The sequence below is a fragment of the Oncorhynchus tshawytscha genome, linkage group LG21 (assembly GCF_018296145.1).
Source record: "Oncorhynchus tshawytscha isolate Ot180627B linkage group LG21, Otsh_v2.0, whole genome shotgun sequence".
Lineage (NCBI taxonomy): Eukaryota > Metazoa > Chordata > Actinopteri > Salmoniformes > Salmonidae > Oncorhynchus > Oncorhynchus tshawytscha.
In genome coordinates, this window is record NC_056449.1 from 20,820,988 (window position 1) to 20,848,115 (window position 27,128).

Below are 27,128 nucleotides of genomic sequence, written 5' to 3' on the forward strand. Positions count from 1 at the left end.
TGTGTGTGTGTGTGTGAGAGAGAGAGAGAGAGAGAGAGAGAGAGAGAGAGAGAGAGATTTTGCAGCCTGCGACTACAATCACATTTGTTTCATTGTCCAGAAATGAGACACGATGTTACACAAATAATATGCAACATAACACTTGTCGTCGTTGTATTGGTAACGCACGTGTCCTCGTTTTACATGCCATACTATACCTACCTGTTTCTCAAGAATGCTTGGTGTTACATTTCACGCATCTACAGTACAGCATTCTGAAGCAGCAAACATATTCAGCGTTTCATTGTCGAATTTGTCTCACCTTAACAAAATAGGCTACAATAAGATATAGACTACTTCCATTATGTAAAAAAAAAGACTACATCAAATCATCGGGATGTCATCAGCAATCATGTGTGGATCAAGTCTTATTTCGATTCATTGAAGGATTGGACTCTCTGTCCTCAGATCACAGTCGCCTTTAGGGCAAACCCTGAATACCACCGGTATATCACACTTAGAAAGAAAGCATGTAAAAACTCCGATTGCATTGGAATGACGAGTAAACATACCAAGAATTCTAACCATTATGCTATATAGACGTAGGGTCTTTAATTAGTCCTACTACATTAACTACATGATACACATCGAGTAATAAATAAATACATGTATTTACACTACTTAACCCATTCCACAGCTGAACAAGTGTGCAGGTAGCTGGCCGAGTTTTCATTGCTGTATATTTCCCCACCAACCAGCAAATCCAACCCTCCTGTGTAACCTCTGATTGGTTGAGGGGATTGCTGGTCCTGGTCCGGAGAATTAGCGCTCAGCGCTGAGCTGTGCATTCGGCAGTGTGCAGCATTGATGCGTGCGGAGCCGGAGCGCGTATTGGGGTGAACTAGTAACCTACTGACAACGAGTGGTTCTGGATATTTTTCATGCAATTGGCTCTGCAGCATGCTTGAAACGAACTGCTTTTTATCGTAACGGTATAACATCATTTTTTTGCCTCTATATTTTTACACTGGATTTGATATTGACCATATCTCCCCGGGACGTGTTCGATGTATTCATGTGTGAGATTGGAGGAAACGAATTAGCAAAAGAAAGATAAAATACTTTGACAGAGAGAGAGAGTGAAACCTCTTATCGGCTCGCCTGGAAATTAAAAGGTAATCGTAGTCTTCACTGATAGCATTAGGCCCATAAGATTCGTTCTGTCAACAGCATCATTGGTCTACATTCGATGACTGGACTTTGGCTATTCACGGATTTTCTCAATGCGGATTCCTTTTTTACGTTTCCATCGGATATGTGGTCTGATATAATTGCCCATTGAAGAGGAAAAGTCATTACAACGGAAAAGTCATTACAACTTGAACAAATCATTCATATGCATTTGTGGACGTATGCGTAAAATTCAGTGTGTCTAAAATTCTCCTTATGGTTGTTGAATCGCAATCATGATGCTGGGAAGAATTGAACTGGATCATTTTTAGCCAATAATTTAATCTTCAGTGGACATTATTTTGGGGGGTAAACCTGTTCATTAGAATTTTTCTCCCTTTTGATTTTTTAATTCATTATTTGCATTGTTTTCCAGCCTGTATCGAAATGGTCGGTTTATCATGTCAGACGTTCCTATAGTTGTAGCTTGATTACAAACAGAGCAGATTTATATGTTGTTCTGAGACCATCAGTGTTCTGAGACCATTCAGTATGTTTTCTAATATCTATCCTCAAGATCTCACGCGTTGCAGCAGATTGGAGAATGTGGTTTCTCTCAGAAGAGTACAATGAGGTAGATGGACTTAAGACCATATAATCAAGTTACATGTATACCAGATAGGATACCAGATAGCCTTTTCTGTTATCGAAACCTATTCCAAGGATAACTTTTCGATGAGATTCGCTAACTGGAAAATGTCGCCAGTTATCTCTGACATGCATAGGTGTGCGTGATCATACGAGGTCCCAATTAAATCTAAGGAAAAATCAACAGGTACAATGTACGCCAAGGAAATGGATTTTATGCAAATTCTTTGGATAGTCCTTTTATGCTGGACTGGGGCTGATTCTGTTATCAATTTGAAATACTCGATAAACGAGGAGCAGAAGGCTGGGTATATCATTGGAAACGTGACAAAGGACGCACAAACTCAAGGATTTGCCATTGCACCGCGTGCGCCGTACTTGCGGGTCATCTCAAATTCAGAGCCGCGATGGGTGGAACTCAGCCCTGCTGGACTTCTCCTCACACATCAGAAAATAGACCGAGATGTGGCTTGCCGACAGACGTCAAAGTGCACTGTCTCTCTGGAGGTGATGTCAAACTCCATGGAGATCTGTGTGATTAAAGTTGAAATTGTGGATTTGAACGATAATGCGCCCAGGTTCCCCACAAACCACATTGACATTGAAATCTCAGAGAATGCCTCCCCTGGTACCAGGTTTCCCCTAGAGGGGGCAAGCGATCCGGACTCTGGGATTTTCGGTGTGCAATCATATTCGATCACCCCGAATGAGCTCTTCGGGTTGGAGATTAAGACTAGGGGGGACGGGTCCAAGATTGCCGAACTCGTAGTGCAAAAATCGTTAGACAGGGAGACCCAGTCTCACTACTCATACGAAATCAGTGCAGAAGACGGCGGAGACCCCCCAAAGATTGGCGCAGTTCAGCTCAATATCAAAGTAATGGATTCGAATGATAATAATCCCGTTTTTGACCAGCCTGTGTATACAGTGAATGTGATGGAGAATTCTCCTATTAATACACTTGTAATTGATTTGAATGCAACGGATCCTGACGAGGGAACTAATGGTGAGGTTGTATACTCGTTTAACAGTTACGTCACCGAGAAAACTAGAAATGTATTTAAAATCGACCCTAGAACCGGTATTATCACTGTAAATGGCCCGTTGGATTATGAAGCAACCCATATTTACGAGATTGATGTCCAAGCCAAAGATTTAGGTCCAAATTCTATTCCGGCTCATTGTAAAGTCACGGTCAATGTGATGGATGCGAATGATAACCCACCTGTCATTAGTTTATTGTCGGTGAACACAGAGCTGATTGCAGTTAGTGAGAACGCGCCACGTGGATACGTTATTGCATTAGTAAGGGTCTCAGATAAGGACGCTGGCGCGAATGGCAAGGTGCAGTGTAGACTACAAGGCAACGTCCCTTTCAGGCTCCAGGAATACGAGAGCTTCTCAACCATCCTTGTCGATGGCAGGCTAGACAGAGAACAGAGGGACACGTACAATCTAACTATCCAAGCAGAGGACAGTGGCACCCCCCCTTTACGTGCCACTAAGTCGTTTGTAGTGAAAGTCACAGATGAAAATGATAACCCTCCCCACTTCCTAAAACCCCATTACCAAGAGATGGTCCTAGAAAATAACCTGCCCGGCTCATGTTTGCTGGCAGTGTCTGCTGTAGATCCCGATTTGGGCATGAATGGCACCGTTTCATACACCATCGTTCCCAGTGAGATTAAACACATGGACGTAAACACATATGTCAGTATAAATCCTTCAGGACGTATTTACTCCATGAGATCATTCGACCATGAGTACACTAGGACTTTTGACTTCAAAGTTTTGGCCAGGGACCAAGGGAATCCGTCCTTATCCAGTAACGCGACGGTGCGCATTGTCGTTTTGGATGTGAATGACAATACACCTGTTATGACTACTCCACCCCTGGTAAATGGCACCGCGGAAGTATCCATTCCAAGGAACGCAGGGGTGGGTTACCTGGTGACCCAAGTCAAGGCCGACGACTACGACGAGGGGGAGAATGGAAGGCTGACCTATACCATTTCGGAGGGAGACAGACCTTTCTTTGAGATAGACCAGGTGAATGGAGAGGTGCGGTCCACGAAGATGTTCGGGGAGCAGGTCAAGTCGACCTACGAGATCACAGTGGTGGCACGCGACCACGGGAAACCGTCCTTGTCGGCCTCTGCATACATTGTTGTCTACCTCTCACCGGACCTGAACGCCCAGGAATCTATTGGACCAGTAAACCTGTCATTGATTTTCATCATTGCCCTGGGCTCTATTGCAGCTATCCTGTTTGTCACTATGATTTTTGTGGCAGTCAAGTGCAAAAGGGATAACAAGGAGATCCGAACGTACAACTGCAGGTACTGAAAACAGCTCTTCATACGCATCTCATTACTTTGGTGTTTCAGTCAGTCATGGTTATAGCCAAGTACCTATTTTCTTATTCTCATGGGCCTACATTTACACATTTTATTGCCCATTCAGTGGTGCGCGCGTGTGTTTGTGCTGGCGATATGCGCGCCCTTGCGTTGGTGCCTCCGTGTGTGTGTTGTTCAGGCTAGTCGTGAGTGCACGTAGCTGTATTTCTAGTGCATGTTGAGGGACCCAGATGTTAGGCGGCACTAAGGAATGCAGGTGCCCATAACTGATAAGAAAAAATGGCCAATGGACTCCTAGACCAGGCGCTGTTGCCTTACTTCCTTTTTTCAACACGCACAATTAACTAGGACTAATAATCTTGACTAGGCGAGGACAATTAGCTGAATTTTACGGCTATTGAATTTCTAGTGCATTCTATTTCCAAAGGTTTAAATGGATGTTCTAAAGAAGACAGCATGGCCTACGATTCTGCAAGAATGATGACATAGTAATGATGATATTGGTAATAATAGTGTTAATAATAATACAGAATTTAAAAAAAAGTAATGCAAATCAAGTGGGATCTACTATTATACTAAAACTACTAAGTAATGCAGCTTTGAACCATCTAGGCCTCTACTCCGTGTATGACTATGCCTCAGAAGGGAAGCACATTATTATCTTGATCTGTCATAATAAAAGTATGTTTTTTTTCATCAATCTGTATAGCATCAGCTCTCACTTTCCTTGTGTATTACCACTTAAAATATATACAATATATACATTACCAGTCAAAGGTTTGGACACACCTACTCATTCAAGTGTTTTTCTTTATTTTTTACTATTTTCTACATTGTAGAAATAATAGTGAAGACATCAAAACTATTTGCCTTGGTGACAGCTTTGCACACTCTTGGCATTCTCTCAACCAGCTTCACCTGGAATGCTTTTCCAACAGTCTTGAAGGAGTTCCCAAATACGCTGAACACTTGATGACTGCTTTTCTTTCACTCTCCGATTCCATGTTTATTTTATAGTTTTTATGTCTTCACTAATATTCTACGATGTATAAAATAGTCAAAATAAAGAAAAACCCTGGAATGAGTAGGTGTGTCCAAAACTTTTGACTGGTACTGTGAATTTGTCAATTTAACCTGAAGCTATTATCATATTTCATATTTTACACTCAACATCATTCTTGTTGATGTGCTGCTATGTCAGGCCATTTCATACATGTGGCAACTGGCTGACCCTGTATGATTCCGCCATAAAGTAGAGCAAATATACATCTCTCAGTAAGTCCCAGTGGATGAAGCTCTATTGACCAAAATGTTGGGTTGAGATCCATGAAACATACATGTAGCCTAAGAATGCCATTGTGTGGCAGTTACTCTTTTTTTTAAACATTGAGTTTCTTCTCCTTTATGCACTTAAAGAACTACATAAGGTGTCCAGACAGATCTTCTTTTTAAAGTGTGGACCTTCACAGGCACACTGTCTGTTTATTTCCAAAACACTATATCCACCAATTTTTCATGTGTGTTTTTTCATCAGAAATGATTGCTTATGGGTACCTTCATATGTGTTTAAAATATTACTACTCTCAGATTTGTAATTCATAGATTTTAGATCTGTATTAAAATGTTTAAAAAATACACTTGTGCAAAACGTTATATATCCATTGTTTAGCTGGAATAGAACATTTGCATCCTGTGTATTAGTCTCAACTACTGTAGCTATATTAAGATGAATGCACCAACTGTACGTCACTCTGGATAAGAGCATCTGCTAAATGTAAAACAAATGTTACTTGTAAATGTTTTACATACAGATCTCATATTACTGAATTGATTATTTTGTTACAAAATATATTATTTACATATATTGTCACAAATGTATAATTTGTACAGTTCTTTATAAAAAAAGGCCATTTGTTCTACTTGACCGTGTAAAACTTAGCAGTACCACTTATTTCCCAGAGAGTGAGGCAGATATATAGTGTTTTGCAAAAAAAACATGACTATTTGTTTAAAGTGTTAGATTTCAAACAAATATATGTTTCTCATTCAACAACCCCATGCCATGATTAGATAGTGAACAAACACACCAATCTATTTCTTTCATAAGTTCTTTAAAGAATAAACATTTATGTACCAATATTTCTGAAAATGTATATATTGCGTTCTGAAATGAAACTTTTCACATACTCATGGATAATGGTTAATATTGATCACCTATTGATTTGAAATCTAAAGCAGTCATGTATTTGCAATATCATGTGATGGTTGGTGAGATATCCACATCAGGTTTCTCCAATCCATATTCTTTAGAGATGTAGATTTGATGAGGGTTTCACCTAGTAGGAGAGCATCTTTACATTCAGTATTCTAAGTATGTAGTATAGCACCTCTAAGGCCTCACTTGTTAATTAAGATACATAGCTTCTACTGAACAAAAATATAAACGCAACGTGCAACAATTGCAACGATTTTACTGAGTTACATTTTATATAAGGAAATCAGTCAATTTAAATAAAATCATTAGGCCAGGATCTTTGGATTTCACATGACTGGGCATGGGCGCAGCATTGGGCAAAGGCCACCCACTGGGGAGAATTAGTTTTTTCTGAATGAGTTTTTCCCAACAAAAGGGCTTTATTACAGACATAAATACTCCTCAGTTTCATCAGCTGTCTGGGTGGCTGGTCTCAGACAATCCCGCAGGGGAAGAAGCCCGATGTGGAGGTCCTGGGCTGCAGTGGTTACATGTGATCTGCGGTTGTGAGGCCGGTTGGACGTACTGCCAAATTCTCTAAAACAACGTTGGGAGGCTGCTTATGGTAGAGAAATTAACATTAATTTCTCTGGCAATAGCTCTAGTGGACATTCCTGCAGTCAGCATGCCAATTGCACACTCCCTCAAAACTTGAGACATTTCTGGCATTGTGTTGTGTGAAAAAACTGCACATTTTAGAGTGGCCTTTAATTCTTCCCAACACAAGGTACACCTGTGTAAACATCATGCTGTTTAATCAGCTTCTTTTTATACCACATCTGTCAGGTGGATGGATTATCTTGGCAAAGGAGAAATCCTCACTAACAGGGATGTAAACAAATTTGTGCTCAACATTTGGGACAAATAACCTTTTTGTGCATATGGACATTTTTTTGATATTTTATTTCAGCTCATGAAACATGGGACCAACACTTTACATGTTGCATTTATATTTTTGTTCAGTATAGTTTCAAAGTGACATTGTTGTCAACACAACAGCCCACAGACTAATTTAACGACATAAGAATAAAAACATCTGCTTTCTGAAAAGCCAATGCTCTTAGAGAACTATGCAAAAGACTCTCGACATAAGTTATGTTATTAAGACAATTTATAGGGGTTTTAGGGCATTTTATATGATTTGATGGCTGTCATTGTCATATTGACAAATATAGCCTAGTATATTTCTCAACATGATTTCAGATTTGGATGTGACCCACAAAGCAATATTTCTCTAATTTAAAAAAAAACACAAGAAACCAACCAACCATTCAAACAAACAACTAAGGTAAATCAAATAATATCTGACCCACACCACCTAACCTTCCTCTTTAAAAATCCTGTCTTGTGGCATAAAAATAATTTTCCTGCTGGGTACTGTAATCAGTATTGATTTGCAGTGCTCCTGAGTAGTTAGCTACCACCTCAAACCTGAGCAGTGCTTATCTGCAATTTATTGCTCATTCTCTTTGATTCTCCTGTCCATTTTCTGATTTTGGGCCCAGAAGCACTAAAGAGAACAATGACAGAACAATGCACTCTTTTTTTTTTACCCTCAGTCTCTTCTCTCCCCTACTCAGACTCCAAAGATTGAGAGAGAAAGAGAGATAGAGAGAGAAAAAAAATAACAGTTTTGAGATATCCTGAAAAAGAAACATTCGAAGGCTGCTATTACCATTTTCTTTGCTAGAATGAAGGCATGGAAGAGCAGACAGACCCAGACTTCATCATACATGAAAAGGAAAACCCATACAGTTAATACTAAGGATGGGGAATCTTCCTAGGGCATTTCAGCATATGCAGCCAGGGCCTCAAGTGTTATTAGATGCAGGCTAGAAACAAGAGTAAATACTATTTCCAACCAGTGCTAAAAATATACCTTTGGAGAGTGGGAGTCCATGCAAATGTTTGACACGTTAAAACTCAAAGGCAAGGCCCGGGTCAGGAGGGATTCAAGGGTTCAGAGCACGAGCTGCTTAAAACACAGCTTCCCCTCCTAAGAATTTGCAAGCCTGGATGGAGAATGGACCCGAGCATCAGCAGCATCCTTTCCATAAAGAATCTCCGGCTTTCTCATTTGGGCTGATTAGAATCAAAATGCTCTGCTCAAGTCAGGGAACAGCCACAGAGACTAGGCTCTAAATGAATTTGAATTTACAGTGCTCCTGCACTCCATATCGCCAGTGGGCCTCGCTTGTAATGAAAGAAAAAAGTGAATTAGCAGTGAGGCTTTAATATGATGGCAGATTCTGGTTGGTGATCTTCAGTATCGTCTTTTGTTGTTGCCTTGTGTGCTTTTGTGGTTTGGCATGTTTGCATTGTGTGTGCTTGTTGTTTGTGACATGTCAACTGTGCCGAGCATGCAAATAAAAACAAATGAGGGATGACGGCTCCATTGGTGGCCCGGGGAAGGCGGTCAGGCTTGGGTGGAGGGGGGGGTCACTTGAGCGTGGCTCCTCTGTCTCGCTACCCCGGATGCTTACCAATGTGCTTGCCACCACCACGGCACACTTCGGTCAGCACTCTGGCATGGCTGAGCGGGGGGCCTCTGGCCGAACGACGTGTGCCTGTGGGCGGGTATGACAGAGCACTGCTTTATTGAGTCTGTTCAGTTTCTTCTACTTGCGCAGGGTGGCGGAGTACTCGTATGGCAGCCAGAAGAAGTCGAGCAAGAAGAAGCTGAGCAAGAACGACATCCGCCTCGTGCCGCGCGACGTGGAGGAGACGGACAAGATGAACGTGGTGAGTTGCTCGTCTCTCACCTCCTCGCTCAACTACTTCGACTACCACCAGCAGAGCCTGCCGCTGGGCTGCAGGCGCTCCGAGAGCACCTTCCTCAACGTGGAGAACCAGAACTCGCGCAATGCCGCGCCCAACCACGGTGGCTATCAGCAGCATCCCTTCGCCAGCGGGCAGGGTCCCCAGCAGCCTGACCTCATCATCAACGGCATGCCGCTGCCAGAGGTGAGACCACGCTTAGTTCGCTCTGATCTGATCTGTCCCTGCAGCGTGTTGCTGTTGTGCCAATCTGTGCCAATGCCCTGGGGAGAGGGGGACAGGGGGTGGGTGTACAGGACAGGGGAGATTGATGGTTAAGACGGGAACATAGGAGAGTGATGGTTAAGATGGGCCCAGTCGATTCTCAGACTCACTACTCATTGTCATGACTGCGTAGTGCTTCAGCATCCAATGGGTGTATTGTTGTTGTGCGTTACAATATAGTCTTTGAAGGATGTATAGTCACTGTGGGTTATAATATAGTCTTGTAGAGAGTATAGTTACTGTGGGTTATAATATAGTCTTTGAAGGATGTATAGTCACTGTGGGTTATAATATAGTCTTGTAGAGAGTATAGTTACTGTGGGTTATAATATAGTCTTTGTAGGGAGTGTAGTCACTGTGGGTTATAAAATAGTATTTGTAGGGTGTATAGTCGCTGTGGATTATAATATAGTCTTTGTAGGGTGTATAGTCGCTGTGGGTTATAATATAGTCTTTGTAGGGAGTATAGTCACTGTGGGTTATAATATTGTCTTTGTAGGGAGTACAGTCACTGTGGGTAATAATATTGTCTTTGTAGGGTGTATAGTCGCTGTGGATTATAATATAGTCTTTGTAGGGTGTATAGTCACTGTGGGTTATAATATAGTCTTTGTAGGGAGTATAGTCGCTGTGGGTTATAATATTGTCTTTGTAGGGAGTATAGTCACTGTGGGTTATAATATTGTCTTTGTAGGGAGTATAGTCACTGTGGGTTATAATATTGTCTTTGTAGGGAGTACAGTCACTGTGGGTTATAATATAGTCTTTGTAGGGTGTATAGTCACTGTGGGTTATAATATTGTCTTTTGTATAGTCACTGTGGGTTATAATATAGTCTTTGTAGGGAGTATAGTCACTGTGGGTTATAATATTGTCTTTGTAGGGAGTACAGTCACTGTGGGTTATAATATTGTCTTTGTAGGGTGTATAGTCACTGTGGGTTATAATATAGTCTTTGTAGGGAGTATAGTCACTGTGGGTTATAATATTGTCTTTGTAGGGAGTATAGTCGCTGTGGGTTATAATATTGTCTTTGTAGGGAGTACAGTCACTGTGGATTCACCTGGTGAATGTCAATTAGAGGTCTTCAAGGATCCACCTGTACTCGAATACCCTGCCTTGTCCGGAAGGGCCGGTACAAATTAGAATGCGACTGCTGCAGTAGAGAGGTAGAAATATTTTAAAATGTGTGCTGCTGCTCTTGCTTTTCAAGAGAGTGGAGCATGGCGTGTGTAGATTGTTGCTATTGTTGGCCAATCATAAATCATCAAAGCAGCAATAGTCTACAGTCATAGAGCCTCCATGTGTGGCAAAAGTTAGGAGATATCTAATCAGTGGAAGATGGAATTAAAATGGCGGAATTGAAAGTTAAAGGACAAGGATAGGCTACAACGAACAAGAGACAACAGTTAGGCTGCTGCTTAATATTCTGGGTGGAGTTGTTGTTATTTGTAACTGTAGGATGAGAAGCACATCCACTGCAGCCTGAATTAGCCTAGCTAGCTAACGTTATCTTAACTCGGTTCTCACGGTTTGATGCAGTCAAGACAGGCACGACGTAATCATATTGCATGATAAATAACCTAGCTATGGCAGCTGTTAGTCTACTACAGAGCGAGTCGGCTTGGTTGGTTGCTGTCTCTTGTATCTCCCTCCTCCCTGTTCCCTGTGTCACTCTCTCACAGTACGGCCCCTCCCCCGCCTGTTATGGCGGGCACCTCTCTTTACTACATTTAATAAAGTAGCTTAAAAAATGACCTTTCTGCTGCTTCTATCACTCGGATCGGACCGGGTCTGGATCTGACCAGATCTGTACGGAACGGGTGTAATTGTCCTCAGGTCTGTTCGAAACAGGACTCTATATTTAACAAAGATCATTTATGTATCGGTTCGGGGTGGGAAAGCCCCAGGTTCATTTCAATCTTTTTACATCTGTGAAGAAGTCTAAAGTGAATGAATGGTCACATTTACCGTGGATGTTCTGTCAACAGATTGAGCCACACCTTCAGGGCCAGTCATAAGCTCATATGTTCCAGAAACATAACAGATATTCTATACGGAGTCTGGTCAGACAGATACATTTGAGAAATAGATCAAGGTCTTTCAGAGGTTTATTTGTTTCAACTAATTATGATTAAGTAACTGGGTCCATAGCCTTTTTGTTTACGTAACTTTTCGATCCAAGTGTTACCGAACTTAGTTCCAACTTGAGAAAACGTTCAGAAAAAAAATCTGTAAATGTATTATGCTGTCTTTGCTTAACAAGTTGAAAACATTGTATGTTAAAAATACTGTGTGTGTAACTAGTTCCACAGCCTTTTTTTTAGGTAGGATGTCCAAATAATAACGACCAATGCACAGACAGGAAACAGAAACAATGACACCTGGGGAAGGAACTAAAGGGAGTGACATAAATAGGGAAGGTAATCAAGGAGGTGATGGAGTCCAGATGAGTCTGATAACGATGGTGACAGGTGTGCGCCATAACGAGCAGCCTGGTGACCTAGAGGCCAGAGAGGGAGCACACATGACAGTAGTTGAATGAACATATGAACCAATTGGAGCAAACATATCACTTTTTGCCTATGTTTTCTCATGTTGGTGCTAAGTTTAGGCAAACAAAAAGTTCAGGTAACACTTTGACAGAAAAGTTGAGTAAACAATAAAAAGGCTGTGTAAACAGTTACTTAATAATATTTAGTTGAAGTATCTTGATTTTTTTTTACAGAGTGCCAGAGGCATTGATCTAGGTTATCAGCTCCACCACCACAAAGAATAATCTTTGTTCGATGTGCGAACTGCCCAATCGTCATGCAGTGAAGGCCAAGGTTGCAGCTCTGCACTCCGCGCAGCTTGCTATTATATAGCTATAGTCACCCCACCATGCATAGGGGTTGATTGTATTGCCGTAGAGATTCAGAAGAAAGCAAAATTCTCGCTCGAGTGGGCTATTCAAGCTGACAAAAGTGTCCACCAACCAGCTGATCTTAAGACTATAGATTTTCGCCTCTATGACCTAGTCTACTGGATTCCTGGACAACCTCTCTAGCTTGACCTACTGCTATGGTCCTCAGCTGGGTAGGTGGTTGTCACAATCTTGTTCAGCCCCAAGTAAAGCAACCCCAACCCACCCATCACATATTTGATGACTCCAAATCCAGTTTGACATTCAGCAAGAAGAAGAAAAGTCTAAAAACAAAACCAGAAACATAAGAATGATTATTGATCCATTGATTGGCGGATCCAGTTAGAATCTGGGCACTTATTGGGTCTCGCGAGGGTCAAAGAGGCCCTGTTTACAGCCACAATGATTTACTGCAGACTGTCTGGGATAGATGGGGAGAGAGGGGGATGGGGAGAGGGAGATAGGGAGAGGGAGAGAGAGGGAGAGGGGACAGGGGGAGAGAGAGAGACAAAGAAAGAAAGAAACTAAGAAAGGGTGTAGATCCATCCCGTGGAACTGTAAAGTCAAGCGTTAGTAGAGGGGAACGAGTGCATGCCGCTATGCTGTGTCCAGGCCTTTATGTACCCACAGGTAGCATTCAGGTCACAACCCTCTCCATGAGCAAAACACAAGGATAGTCCAGCCGGCACAAAGGAATTCCTGAGCAGTTGTTAAACCCAGGTGTAGTAGCCTGTCTTGGCGGCTTAAGCATCCAATAAAAAAGCACCTTAGCCGCGGGATTAGGGAGGCCTTTCTTTGTTTCGGTTCATGAAAAGAGGAGAGAGGGAGAGGGAGAGGGGGAGACAAATAGGGCCGCAGATCGAATCTGATGATCTCATATGCAAAGCTTGGAGGTGTCTGATAGGGCTGAGTTAGGGGGTGGCTGGATGAAGGAAAGGAGGGAAAGGGATGGAGGGAAGGAGGGAGAGTGTCTTAATGCCAGGTGTCTGGGCCCTACCACATTTTCTCATTTTCCTAGCGCCTGTGATTAGCTTGATTAAGGCAGAGGGGCTGCTTAACATGCAAGCATCGTCGCAGCTCCGCGTTCCACATGACGTTGACAAACATCTCTTTGACTGCGGCCCCATGCATATTTCCTGTGGACTGATGGAGAGAGGAGGTGCTGATAGCTAGTCGATGGAAGAGAGGGAAGGAGGGAGTGAGAGAGAGAGAGAGTGAGAGAGAGAGAGAGAGAGAGAGAATGTTCATGTACGTGTGTGAATTCTCCCCCTCAAGCAGGCTGCAGCTATCTCCAAATATTTCTTCTCCACTCTGACATTTAGAAAAGACAGTAACTCCGTAACCACACATTGCTGTTAAATTGCAAAAACTGTTGTCAAGTGCAATTACATAGCCATTTATGTAGAGTGTAAACAGACAGTGCATCTGTAAAATTAACGAAAATACAGCTGTAGGATTTTAATTTGATTAGTATTATAGCAGAAAAATGATCCTGCAGCACGAGGATTTGAATGTTTAGTTCATAATGTTGCTTGATCAGCAGATAGGCTATTAGCTGGCCAAAATGAGGCTACAATAAAGTGCAATACTGTTAATATCAACGTGTGTTAGTGCAGGTTTTGACTGAATGGATGTAAATCATGAAGCTCATCTGCGGTGCAGGAAAACTCTCAGTAACAAAATGAAGATAATACATCTGTAGCTCTGTCACGGTGAGCAAGCCCGGGCTTGAAACCCACTTGACTCCACAAGTCCACATTTCCCCGAGGTCTAGCTAGGACACTAGAGCACTGTTGTGATTAGTGAGGCTTTTGCTTCGTCCCCAAAAACATTTGTCATCACCTTGGCGCCAGGGCACCGTCATAATAATTTGTGAGTCAACCACTGTTTTACTGGTTTCATTTCCAACCTACTGTATGAAGCCTAGGCCGAGCCTCATGGAATTATACTATTAGGATTTGAATCAGAGTAGAATAAAGAAGAAGAATAGAAAAGAGGAGAGTAAAAGACTTCATGTATAATAATGAGGATGTCACGCGGGACTAGGTGTGTGTGCAGGAATCAGACGCAGAGAGAGAGTAACGGAGTAAAGTGCTTTACTATTGCACACCAAACTGATAAGCCCAATAAAATCAGGGCGCAGGACACTATACCAGACAACCCAAAACCACAGGGTGTCCAGTATAGAAAACAAAATACACCACGACCTAATATGTACACACGTAACAAAAGACAATCCCGCACAAAACAAGGGCGGGTCAAACTACTACATATAGGGAAGCTAATTAAACCAAAATACACACAGGTGAAACTCATAAGACAAAACCAACAGACAAACGAAAAAGGTAGGTAGTTAGGCAGGAAGCACCTATGTACAGTATCACTTGTTTGTTTTCAGGAATTCACTAAAAAAGAACCACTGGGCACCATTGGTACCAGGTAATCACCAACAGGAATGAATTACACCCATTGTTACCACAGAATTTCCAATAAAACACCAGATAAATACCAGTGAAAAGAGGAGCATAAAATAAACTGCCATCAGCTGTTCCAGCAAGGAGACACAGGTAGACTACACATAGCAGCAGACTGGTGCATAGTATACAGTAGTTGGCCAAGAAAACAGTGGCAACGCTTCCCCAAAGACTTTCTACCTGCAATTGCATTGTGTGTACAGTATTCCCTCTCCCGAGACACATGCAGCTCCAATAGACATCCCAGTGGAACCCCTGTCCAATTTTGAGAAGCAGCAGCAGCAGCTGAGAGATGTTTGGTTGACCTGCCTGTGGTTGTGGTTGCAGATGAAAAGACTAGAAGTCACTGGAGAATAGAGCCTTCTGCCATGTCTTAATTATACCAGATCAGTTGGTGGAGAGAGACAATTAGACAGTAAGCAATGGCCTTTGGCTATAATGTGTTTTTGAATTGGTAATGTGTATTCCTGTGACTTGATTTTTCCTCCACCTGTGTTTCCATAAAATGAATATAGCAGAAAGAAAATAACTTATCTTGGGTATTGATTCAGTTTATGCTTATCCTTATGCGGGAAAGAGATTGAATTTTATAAAATTGTTATTGGGTTTCATTATGGTGTTCAATGAAATGGAAAAAAGGGAGGCAGTCTTTTAACTCTAGTGTTAGACTTTCTGTGGAGAAACTGTAAGAAGACCATTATTCTTGAGTTCTATCGTTTTTAAAAATCAAATTTAGTCAAATCAAATCAAATTTTATAGGTCACATACACATGGTTAGCAGATGTTAATGCGAGTGTAGCGAAATACTTGTGCTTCTAGTTCCGACAGTGCAATAATATCTAACAAGTAATCAAACAATTCCCCAACAACTACCTAATACACACAAATCTAAAGGGGTGAATGAGAATATGTACATATTAATAGCGATGGCCGAGCGGCATAGGCAAGGTGCAGTAGATGGTAGAAAATACAGTATTTACATATGATATGTAAGATATGTAAACATTATTAAAGTGGCATTGTTTAAAGTGACTAGTGATCCATTTATTAAAGTAACCAGTGATTGGGTCTCAATGTAGGCAGCAGCCTCTCTGAATTAGTGATGGCTGTTTAGCAGTCTGATGGCCTTGAGATAGAAGCTGTTTTTCAATCTCTCGGTCGCAGCTTTGCTGCACCTGCACTGACCTCGCCTTCTGGATGATACAGTAGCGGTGTGAACAGGCAGTGGCTCAGGTGGTTGTTCACCACACTGTCTGTGTGTGTGGACCATTTCAGTTTGTCTGTGGTGTGTAAGCTGAGGAACTTAAAGCTTTCCACCTTTTCCACTGCTGTCCCTTCGATGTGGATAGGGGGGTGCTCCCTCTGCTGTTTCCTGAAGTCCACGGTCATCTCCTTTGTTTTGTTGATGTTGAGTGAGAGGTCATTTTCCTGACAACACACTCCGAGTGCCCTCACCGCCTACCTATAGGCTGTCTAGTCGTTGTTGGTAATCAAGTCCACTATTGTTGTGTAGTCTGCAAACTTGATAATTAAGTTGGATGTGTGCATTGCTACACAGTCGTGGATGAACAGGGAGTACAGGAGGGGGCTGAGCTTGCAACCTTGTGGGCCTCAGTGTTGAGGGTCAGCGAAGTGGAGATGTTGTTTCCTACCTTCACCCCCTGGGGGGTGGCCCGTCAGAAAGTCCAGGACCCAATTGTATAGGGCGGGGTTGAGACCCAGGGCCTCCAGCTTGATGATGAGCTTGGAGGGTACTAAGGTGTTGAATGCTGAGCTGTAGTCAATGAACAGCATTCTTACATAGCTATTCCTTTTGTCCAGATGGGATAGGGCAGTGTGCAGTGTGATGGCGATTGCATTGTCTGTAGACCTGTTGGGGTGGTATGCAAACTAAAGTGTGTCTATGGTGGCCGTTAAGGTGGAGGTAATATGATCCTTGACTAGCCTCTCAAAGCACTTCATGAAGACAGAAGTGAGTGCTACGGGGTGATAGTCATTTAGTTCAATTAGCGTTGCCTTCTGTGCCAGCAGCCTAGCGAGGGTTAACATGTTTAAATGTTTTACTCACGTCACCCACGGAGAAGGGACGTCTTTTCATGGTTAAATGCGGTGGTTCGTGCTTCAGGTTTTGCGCTAAGGCCGCCATCCATCCACGGTTTCTGGTTAGGGTAGACTTAATAGTCACAGTTGGTACAACATCTTCAATGCACTTCCTTATAAACTCACTCACCGAGTCAGTATAGATCGATGTTGTTCTCTGAGGCTAACCAGAACACATCCCACTCCTCGTGATCAAAACAATCTTGAAATGTGGATTTTGATTGTTAAAACCAGCGTTGAATTGTTCTAGTCACTGGTACATCCTTTCTGAGTTTCTGCCTATAAGACGGTAGGAGCAAGATGGCATCGTGGTCAGATTTGCCAAAGGGAGGGAGGGGGAGGGCTTTGTATCCATCGCGGAAGTTAGAGTAGCAGTGATCAAGTGTAATACCCCACGCGTAAATCAATCAATATGCTGATAGAATTTAGGTAGCCTTGTTTTCAAATTTGCTTTGTTAACATCCCCAGCTACAATAAATGCAGCCTCAGGATATATGGTTTCCAGTTTACATAGAGTCCAGTAAAGTTCCTTGAGGGCCGTCTTGGTGTCTGCTTTAGGGGGAATGCACATAGCTTTAACAATAACTGATAAGAATTCACTTGGTAGGTAATATGGCCGGCATTTGATTGTAAGGATTTCTAGATCGGGTGAGACAGCCATGTTTCCATGAAGCAGAAAATGTTACAATCTCTGAAGTCTCTCTGGTAGGCAACTCTTGCTCAAATTTCATCAAACTTGTTGTCAAGAGACTGGACATTGGCGACTAGTATACTCGGGAGTGGTGGGTGATGTGCACGTCTACGGAGCCTGACCAGGAGGCCGCTCCATCTGCCCCTTCTGCGGCACCATTGTTTTGGGTCGGCTTCTGGGATTAGATCTATTGTCCTGGGTGGTGGTCCAAACAGAGGATCCACTTCGGGAAAGCCGTATTCCTGGTCGTAATTTTGGTAAGTTGACATCGTTCTTATATCTAATAGTTCTTCCTGGCTGTATGTAATACGACTTAAGATTTCCTGGGGTAACAATGTAAGAAATAATACATAAAAACGGACTTGAAGCGAGGCAACCATCTCTGTCGGCGCCATCTTGTCCAAGTAGTTCAGTGCTACAATGAACAAATTGATGTTAATTGAGTGCTAATTGAAGTAAATCCGCTTCCAGATGCTTCCATTCTGTTACTTGTTGGAGGACCACATAAGTAGCTATTGTATGCATACAGTATGGCATATGCAGTACAGTTCAATTTCTGGCTTTTTTTGTTGGGTCTTGAATTTGTTCCTCTCACAGTCAAGGAACTCCATGCTGTAAACAAAACCAAGGTAGCTAGCTACAGCAATATGCTAATTGCTAACTGTTTTGTGAGATAGCTAGAAATAGTCTACATTTTAATATTGTTTCAAGAGAGGCGATGGGGAGTGGTACTGGGTTCCATATTCCACATGCTTACACATCATCCCGCCCCCCACCTAATCTCTTTCACATCAGGACAATATGCACAGAACACATTCAAACGTGTCATATTGAGAATGCAAAGTAGATGTCATGCTGTCAACACATAGTACACATCTGCTGTGCCTGCCAATCACCTTCCATCTTCTATCCCCCCTCTTCCTGTCTTCTAATGTGCTGTCATCCTGTCTCCCTTAATCATATAGGCTGTATCCTAAAGGGCACCCTATTCCCTATATACATATGTGGGATCTTAATTTGATCACCCTGTTGTTGCAGGAAATTTGCTGCACACCAGCAAATGCTAACTTTTAGTTTATTTTTATTTTTTTACATTTAAAAAAAGTTTTTAACCAAAAATGTATCAACCCCGACAAAAATGTCCAGTAATTATAATGCACACAATAATTCACTTTTCCTGTTGCTGCAGGATTATTTTCCTGCTGTGAGAAACTGGTCAAATTAGGATCCTATATCTGGAGTACACTACTTTTGACCAGAGGCCTATGGGTTCTAGACAGAAGTAGTGCACTATAAAGGGAATAGGGTAGGGTGCCATTTGGGACATAGACAAAGACTGCATCTTTGCCATATAAAATATAATTACATTCCCGAAGAGAACAATAGAGGAATTCCAAGCACATTGCCTTGCCTCTTACTAGAGTGTTGGGTCTGGTTTGAGTGGCACAACACAAACTCAAGCCGCTCCACGTTAAGTATCTGTTCTTCCATTGTAATCTGACTATCTAACCCCTCCCTCCATCTCACTTTCCCTTTTCTGAGAAAAATATCTGTCACTTCTAATCTGGTCGCCTTCCTCTTTAAGCCACCAACCAATACATGTGACAACACATGCAGTATGACGGGCTAATATGTTGCGAATGACAGAATTTTATATTTTCGAAGATTCCCATCGAGGCACCCGACTAGGGCTTTTGTATTTCTCTAAATTTCATCAACCTAATCCAATTAATCATCTCTGCATCCCGTACACAATAAGGTAAAGGTCACAGCATGCTGTCTCGGCAAGGGGCTTTGTGCTGAGGAGAAGATTCAGTCAGGTTCCAGGAGAAATCTCTGCTGAGGCATTTAAACACGTTCAATAAGAGACTTCTCAAAGCGCGGGAAGGAGAAAACAGACTAATCAGGTAGTGGAAAATGAAACAAAGATTTTACAGATTGGAAACTGACGGATCCTTGACTACTTGAACTTGAAATGTTGCAATGTTAGTGTGTGTGTGTGTTTTATCTGTTGAAGGAGTTTAGGCAAAGCTTTGCGTGGTTTAATGTCTCCTCTTCAGAGGAATGCAAGAGAGTGAAGCGTCTTATCTGAAGCCCCCGATTGAGTAACTGGCAGATGAGCATGGGAATTATAGCAAGAAAGGTTAGATTTGTGAGTGAGCCGAGGATTTGGGAACGTCTTACTCTTTGAGTGTAATTTTATGCCAAGACAAATAAAGCATCAGTCAGTCTGACAGTCAGTTAGTTAGTCAAAGAACCAAGCAAATATTTCAACATTCATGCAGTCATTTCTATGTGTCAGTCAATGGTCATGTCGGGCCATTTCATTTCCGTTGACTGAAATTATGCTGTGATGAACTCTGAAATGGGTTGCACTGGAGCCTCAATGCACGAGTAACATTATCCTATGAGATGCTTTTGCTCATAGATATAGACCCTTTTCACACTACGGTCTAGCCAAGCTGAGCTGTACTGGGCTGGCCTGGTTATGTATCCCACCATAGTTCCTGGCACCTTGCTGCAAAGGACAATGTGAAAAGACAATATCCAAGACAGCACAGTACGCTTCAGGTCAACACTATAGTGTGGAAAGGTTATTGTGACTGACAAGCCAATGCCAGTGTATATATAGCCTTGGCCCTTAAACACTATTCATTGCTTTGTTGGGGAGGTACAGTAAATATGTCACAATAAGAGCCAATGGCAGCCTAATCAAGCCCCAGGCTGCTGCCCTCTTGTCAGGATCGGTGCATACAGGCAACAGCTGAGGTGTTAAAACATACATGAGTGACAGAGCCTGACATACGCATGTCACTGTAGCCTGCCTACTACCATGTGTGATGGCTGAGCAGCACTCTGCGCATCGGGGCCAGGGACACTGGACAGGGAGCAACGCCTGGAATAATGAGGAAAGGAAGGAGGAAAGGAGAGAGAGAGGAAATGTAATTCTATTGTAAAATACAGATAACGTTATTATACTGAAAGCCCCATCATTTGTTCAGAATATAACCCATATGAAACTGCACAGCAGGAGAGAAATCATTTGTTCAGAATATAACCCATATGAAACTGTACAGCAGGAGAGAAATCATTTGTTCAGAATATAACCCATATGAAACTGCACAGCAGGAGAGAAATCATTTGTTCAGAATATAATCCATATGAAACTGTACAGCAGGAGAGAAATCATTTGTTTAGAATATAACCCATATGAAACTGCACAGCAGGAGAGAAATAATTTGTTCAGAATATAACCCATATGAAACTGCACAGCAGGAGAGAATGAAAATGTCTTTTTTAATGTTGGTTCAGAAGGAATTCTGTGTGCTAAATGAAACATCCAGTCCAGGTCTGCAGCTCCAAATGGTGGATTGCACCTGAACATGTGGAAATAGTGTAGTCATTCACCAGAATGCTTATTTTTTTTGCATGTGCACATTTCGCCTAGAAGCAATGGCGGTCCGAACATTAAATATTATATGGTAGACGGTACGAAAAGGTAAGCACTACCTGTGCTTTGAAAACCGAGTCTAGCTTTAAAATTAGAATGTTGAAAGGAAAGCACATGAATACCCTTAGTGGGTTAAAGCCCAGTAATTTAACAACAGGCGTGCTACACAAGTGTCCTTGCCATGTGATGTTAATAAATTAATAATATGTTGTTGTACACAAACCCCTGTCTAAAACAAAATAATTTACATTTATTTCACCTTTATTTAACCAGGTAGGCAAGTTGAGAACAAGTTCTCATTTACAACTGCGACCTGGCCAAGATAAAGCAAAGCAGTTCGACACATATAACGACAGAGTTACACATGGAGTTAAACAAACATACAGTCAATAATACAGTAGGAAAAAAAGTCTACATACAATGTGAGAAAATGAGGTGAGATAAGGGAGGTAAAGGCAATAAATAGGCCATGATGGCGAAGTAAATACAATATACCAATTAGACACTGGAATGGTAGATTTGACAGTAGATGAGTGTGCAAAGTAGAAATACTGGGGTGCCATAGAGTAAAATAAATAAATAAATAAAACAGTAGGGGAAGAGGTAGTTGTTTGGGCTATTTATAGATGGGCTATGTACAGGTGCAGTGATCTGTGAGCTGCTCTGACAGCTGGTGCTTAGAGCTAGTGAGGGAGATAAGTGTTTCCAGTTTCAGAGATTTGTGTAGTTCATTTCAGTCATTGGCAGCAGAGAACTGGAAGGAGAGGCGACCAAATGAGGAATTGGCTTTGGGGGTGACAAGTGAGATATACCTGCTGGAACGCGTGCTATGGGTGGGTGCAGCTATGGTGACCGGCGAGCAGAGATAAGGCGGGACTTTACCTAGCAGGGTCTTGTAGATGACCTGGAGCCAGTGGGTTTGGCGACGAGTATGAAGCGAGAGCCAGCCAACGAGAGTGTACAGGTCGCAGTGGTGGGTAGTATATGGGGCGTTGGTGACAAAACGGATGGCACTGTGATAGACTGCATCCAATTTGTTGAGTAGGGTGTTGGAGGCTATTTTGTAAATGACATTGCCGAAGTCGAAGATCGGTAAGATGGTCAGTTTTACGAGGGTATGTTTGGCAGCATGAGTGAAGGATGCTTTGTTGCGAAATAGGAAGCCAATTCTAGATTTAACTTTGGATTGGAGATGTTTGATGTGAGTCTGGAAGGAGAGTTTACAGTCTAACCAGACACCTAGGTATTTGTAGTGGTCCACATATTCTAACATATCATATCACACATCAGTATGAGTTTGGGCCTGGACTGAAGGTATGAGTTTGGGCCTGGACTGAAGGTATGAGTTTGGGTCTGGACTGAAGGTAGTAGGGGCATACAGTACGTGAGGGAAGAAGGTGAGAACGAAACCACCAAAAATAAATGGAGTGAGTGAAAAGGACAGAGAGAGAGGGGAAAGGGAACGAGAGGGATGATGTTTACTGCCGGGGAAGGGGGCACATCATTGCGCACCTTGTTAAGCCCTGCTAGCGACGCCGAGTCTCGGACGTAATTACCCATTTAAATGAGATTCCTGCAGCCACTGTTTTTATTTTTCAAATTAAAGCCTGTGACACAAATATGCTATATTCGGTTTGCGATTCGCTGCAATCTCTGGACTCTAGTAGATAGGCCAATACCTCCAGCATTTTTAAAATATACTATTCTGTTACTATTCTTATACTATGCTGTTTAACTATATCTCTGAGCGTGTTTTGTCAGGATAAGTAGGCCTACTGCATCCAGTGTTGGTGATGTTGGCAGTTAGAGGTACATGGTTAGAAAAAATGACCGCTTCGCTCAAATTCATAATGTCTTAAATACTGTAGACATATTTCTGTTCCTATCAGCATGGATGTATCTTAATCTCATCTTAATCTTGGGTAAGATTTTAAGTGTAGAATAAATTTAGGGTCTTAAGCATCTCCCACGGCGCTCTGTCGGTGTGAGAGAAATCCAGTCTACTGCTGGCTTTACTTCCCATCTCATTTGCAAAAGCATACCCAATAAAAGACGACTGGTCTCAGGGAAGAGCATTTGGTATCGAAGGAAAAAAATATTTTTGTCTCTCCTAGCCTCATCTCTCATTATACAGATTTGTCTCCTAGCTTTTTTAAAAACTCCGGCAGTTCAATGAATGGGGTGGGAAAGGTCGGCCTAGATTCCTCAACACAAGCTAGACAACTTGTTATTGCCGTGGGTTAAGGAGGAAAGGCTATTGACCTTTATACAGTGGCCTAGACTCAGAGTTTTTGTGCCAGCAAAAGTGCTGGATAGCTAAGTCTGTCACTCATAGTGCAGGCTGAGGAACATTGAGGAATGGGTTTTTTGTTGGGAATGCAGCCTTGGTATTTTAGGTCCTTCGGATTTGGGGAAGTAGACACCCCTCCAATATGTTTGTCCCTGTTAGCGATAAGAATGACAAGGGACTTACAGGCTTTGAGTTCTCTTTGGGGAAATCTATGTAAATTATCTTCCAAAGTGTGAGGAGCAACAAAACCTAACCATTCCCATAGTGGAAAATGTAATTAATTATGACTTTATAATGACCACCATTATTCGAGTGCACAAAATGTATTCAGTCCAAAATGCAAATGGAAAGGTATTAATTAAAATGTATGAATAGCTAGCTCTTCTTTTGGGCTCCCACACTCTCAGCTGAATTGCTAGTTACACCACCAGACTTCCCACCGCTCTGGCTGACAAGGTTTCTCACGACCTCAGCTTGAAGTGGTGATACTGTGTGGTAGTTAGAGTGATTGAGCGATGGGGGAGGGCCGTGGTGAGAACACAACAATGCTCATTGTGAAGGAAAATACTATTTTTCCAGGCATCCAACTCAGACAACTAGGAGAAAATGACATTTCCAAGTGTCCTGCTTTGCCTCCTTAAAACAAAGAGGAGGTAGGGAGGATGTTAGTAAGTTAGCATTTCTCCACCATCCGATTAAATGTCAACTTCTGCATGTGTAATTGTTGGATGGTACAGGAGAGAAAGAATGAGGGGGGAAAAGGGAGATGAACCAATTTGCTGGTGGGTGAAATGGGCCCATTGTCTTGTTATCCTCGGCAGTGCTAGGAAAATAGAAGATATGCGTCACTACATTATAGTCATGCACCTTAGGCATGGCTGGTCGCCTATTAATGCCATTGAATCTGAATCTAATAAAAGATAGATGGCGTTTGGCTGTCCATGTCGATGTCCATTTCGGCACATTCCTGTTTTGGGTTTTGACCCTAAGTCAATTGAAGATAAATTAATTAGGCACTTCATTTCCTCATCACATGTTGTCTTACTTTAATGTCTGACTTTGATATCTATTAGAGTGAGCTGACCCAGAAAAACACAATTGCATTAAAAACCACATGATAAAAAAACAAACAGCACATTACCTTGGTGTATTATTATCATATCTATCTTATAGAGTATACCATATCTTAAAGGTATACCATACCTTCATTTCATAGAAACAGATTTACATTTGTTTTTCATAGACTTAGTATTATCATAAATGTAGCATTAGCATAGCCAGTAGCTATAGGGGTAGTTTAATTTACATAGAAGCCTGTTGGCAGGCTATAGACACAGCAACAGTAGCCTCAGAGGCAGACAGTGGTAGGCTGTTGAAACAGCAGGGTGGAGTAATTGTGCATTGTTCATCCCCAAAACAGGAGTCAGAGCATGTAATGAGCTGTAGCACTCTCTCCCCGCGCAGGCCTAATGGGCTATGACCGACCATAGGACTCACAGGCCTTTCAGAGCTAACACCCCCATGCATCTCTTTACCCCCAGCATTTCAAGTCACCATTGCCTCTTTCTCTCTCTGTCTTTAGTTCTCATCTCTCTTTCTCTATTTCTTCCCCTGCCCCTACCCTCTCTTTTCTCTCCTCCCCTTTCCCCTTCTACCCTCATCCCTCTCTTTTCTCTCCTCCTCTTCTCTCCACCCTATGTCACCAATGCCTCTGTCTCCATCTTTATTTCTCTCATCTTCCCCTTGCCCATACCACTACCCTCATCCCTCTCCTTTGTTCCCCCTTTCTCTCTCCTCCCCTTCCCTCCCTTTGTCCCCTGTCTGAAGAGATGTGGGACCCCTAATGTGTCACAATGCCTCTAGCGTTTTCTGTCTGGAAGGCCCCATTAGGGATTCCTCTATTTTGCTGGCCCTAAATAAACTAGAGAGAATAGCAGTAGTCCATTGACTGGGAGGGTCTGGGATACTACATTATACTATATAATACTACATTCTATTATATAATACTATGTTATTCTACATAATACTAAATTATACTATATAATTCTACATTGTACTATATAATACTATATTAAAAAGCCAAACACAGAGCAGATGACTACAACGTTTAGAAGGAGAAATGCTGAAGTTATATGTGTACGGATTTGCGCTTTAGAGCTTCGTTGTTTCAGATTGTATTTTTTTTTCCAAAAGGCTGTTTTGCATTTTTATTTTCTGGTTTTCCCTGAAAGCGATTCAGGTGGGCCTGTTTCTCTCTGATTTGTTTTGCTTGGATTAGGCTTCTGAGTGAGAGAGGAGAGATGGGGATAGGCATCTTGTTTCTTGTTTATGCTCATATCTCGTTTCCTGGGAGGCGGAGGAAAGAAAAGTCTGCCTCTTATATATATATTAAATAGGTCTATATACTCTTGGTTGAGCATGGAAGCAGTAAACAAGTAATGGTGATAATAGCTATGATTGTGAATTCATAAATATACCACCATTAACCAGTCAGAAAACAACTATAACTATAGCACCATTAACCAGTCAGAGAACATCTATAACTATAGCACCATTAACCAGTCAGAGAACAACTTTAACTACAGCACCATCAACCAGTCAGAAAACAACTATAACTACAGCACCATCAACCAGTCAGAAAACAACTATAACACCATTAACCAGTCAGAAAACAACTATAACTATAACACCATTAACCAGTCAGAGAACAACTATAACTACAGCACCATTAACCAGTCAGAGAACAACTATAACTACAGCACCATCAACAAGTCAGAAAACAACTATAACACCATTAACCAGTCAGAAAACAACTATAACTATAACACCATTATCCAGTCAGAAAACAACTAACTATAGTGCCGTTAACCAGTCAGAAAACAACTATAACTATAACACCATTATCCAGTCAGAAAACAACTAACTATAGTGCCGTTAACCAGTCAGAAAACAATGTTTGCAGGTCCAGCAGCCAGTGTCTATGGAAACCCAATAGGAAGTAAAGCTTTGAGTTTTTGCTCACATCCAACGGTTGACATCTCGCTGCACAAGTGGCCGAGTTAATGAATGAAAGCTTCAGGGCTCTGACGTGCTGAGCCATTCTGGGCTGTTCTGAGTACGGTGCTTACAGCAGGAGCCCTAAGCTCCCTTACTCCCCTCTGCTTTGGCAGCTGTTCCCAGACCTGCCTTACGGGGGAAGGAGTGGAGATTGTGACTTATTTTGCTTGCTGTAATAACGATTGGGATTTAATGTTCCCTCTGGGGGAGTATAGTAGAAGGGTCACCATGGAGTTGTGCTTGGGTGATCTGATCACACCCACTAGTGCTGAGGGATCATTATCCACACACACACACACACACACACACACACACACACACACACACACACACACACACACACACACACACACACACACACACACACACACACACACACACACACACACACACACACACACACACACACACACACACACACACACACACACAGCTACAATGTAATTGCGGGAAAATGAGGTGCATCTGGTTTTCAATCACAACCATCTTAATCTGAGCCACGTCACACTCTAAGCATTTCATTTTGGGTGTGTCATGACATGAGTCAAGACATTGTGCACTCTAGGCTTTTTACAAGTTCTGTGAGTAATGGTTTTGCACATTGTGGGGCAGGGATAAGTAACAAATCATTACTTTCTGCTGTTTTCCTACTGCACAGCCCTGGTCGATGTACAGGTGTAGGATCTTAATTTGATCACTCTTTTGTTGCT

The 27,128-nt window shown here is 42.1% G+C and overlaps 1 protein-coding gene across 7 annotated transcripts in view; it reads left to right on the forward strand.

The window, feature by feature from the left end:
- The first annotated feature begins 834 nt into the window (after positions 1-834).
- Positions 835-27,128, forward strand: part of pcdh19 (protocadherin 19) — an 87,716-nt gene continuing 61,422 nt past the window's right edge. For 2 of the 7 annotated variants that reach the window (XM_042303207.1, XM_024383194.2), the window contains exons 1-2: positions 835-4,136; positions 9,021-9,372. In XM_042303207.1, the coding sequence (XP_042159141.1) occupies positions 1,990-4,136; positions 9,021-9,372 (2,499 nt within the window). In that variant the 5' untranslated portion in view covers positions 835-1,989. The remainder of the gene's footprint in view (positions 4,137-9,020; positions 9,373-27,128) is intronic. The other 5 variants (XM_042303208.1, XM_024383195.2, XM_042303210.1 and 2 more) reach the window with 3 other exon arrangements.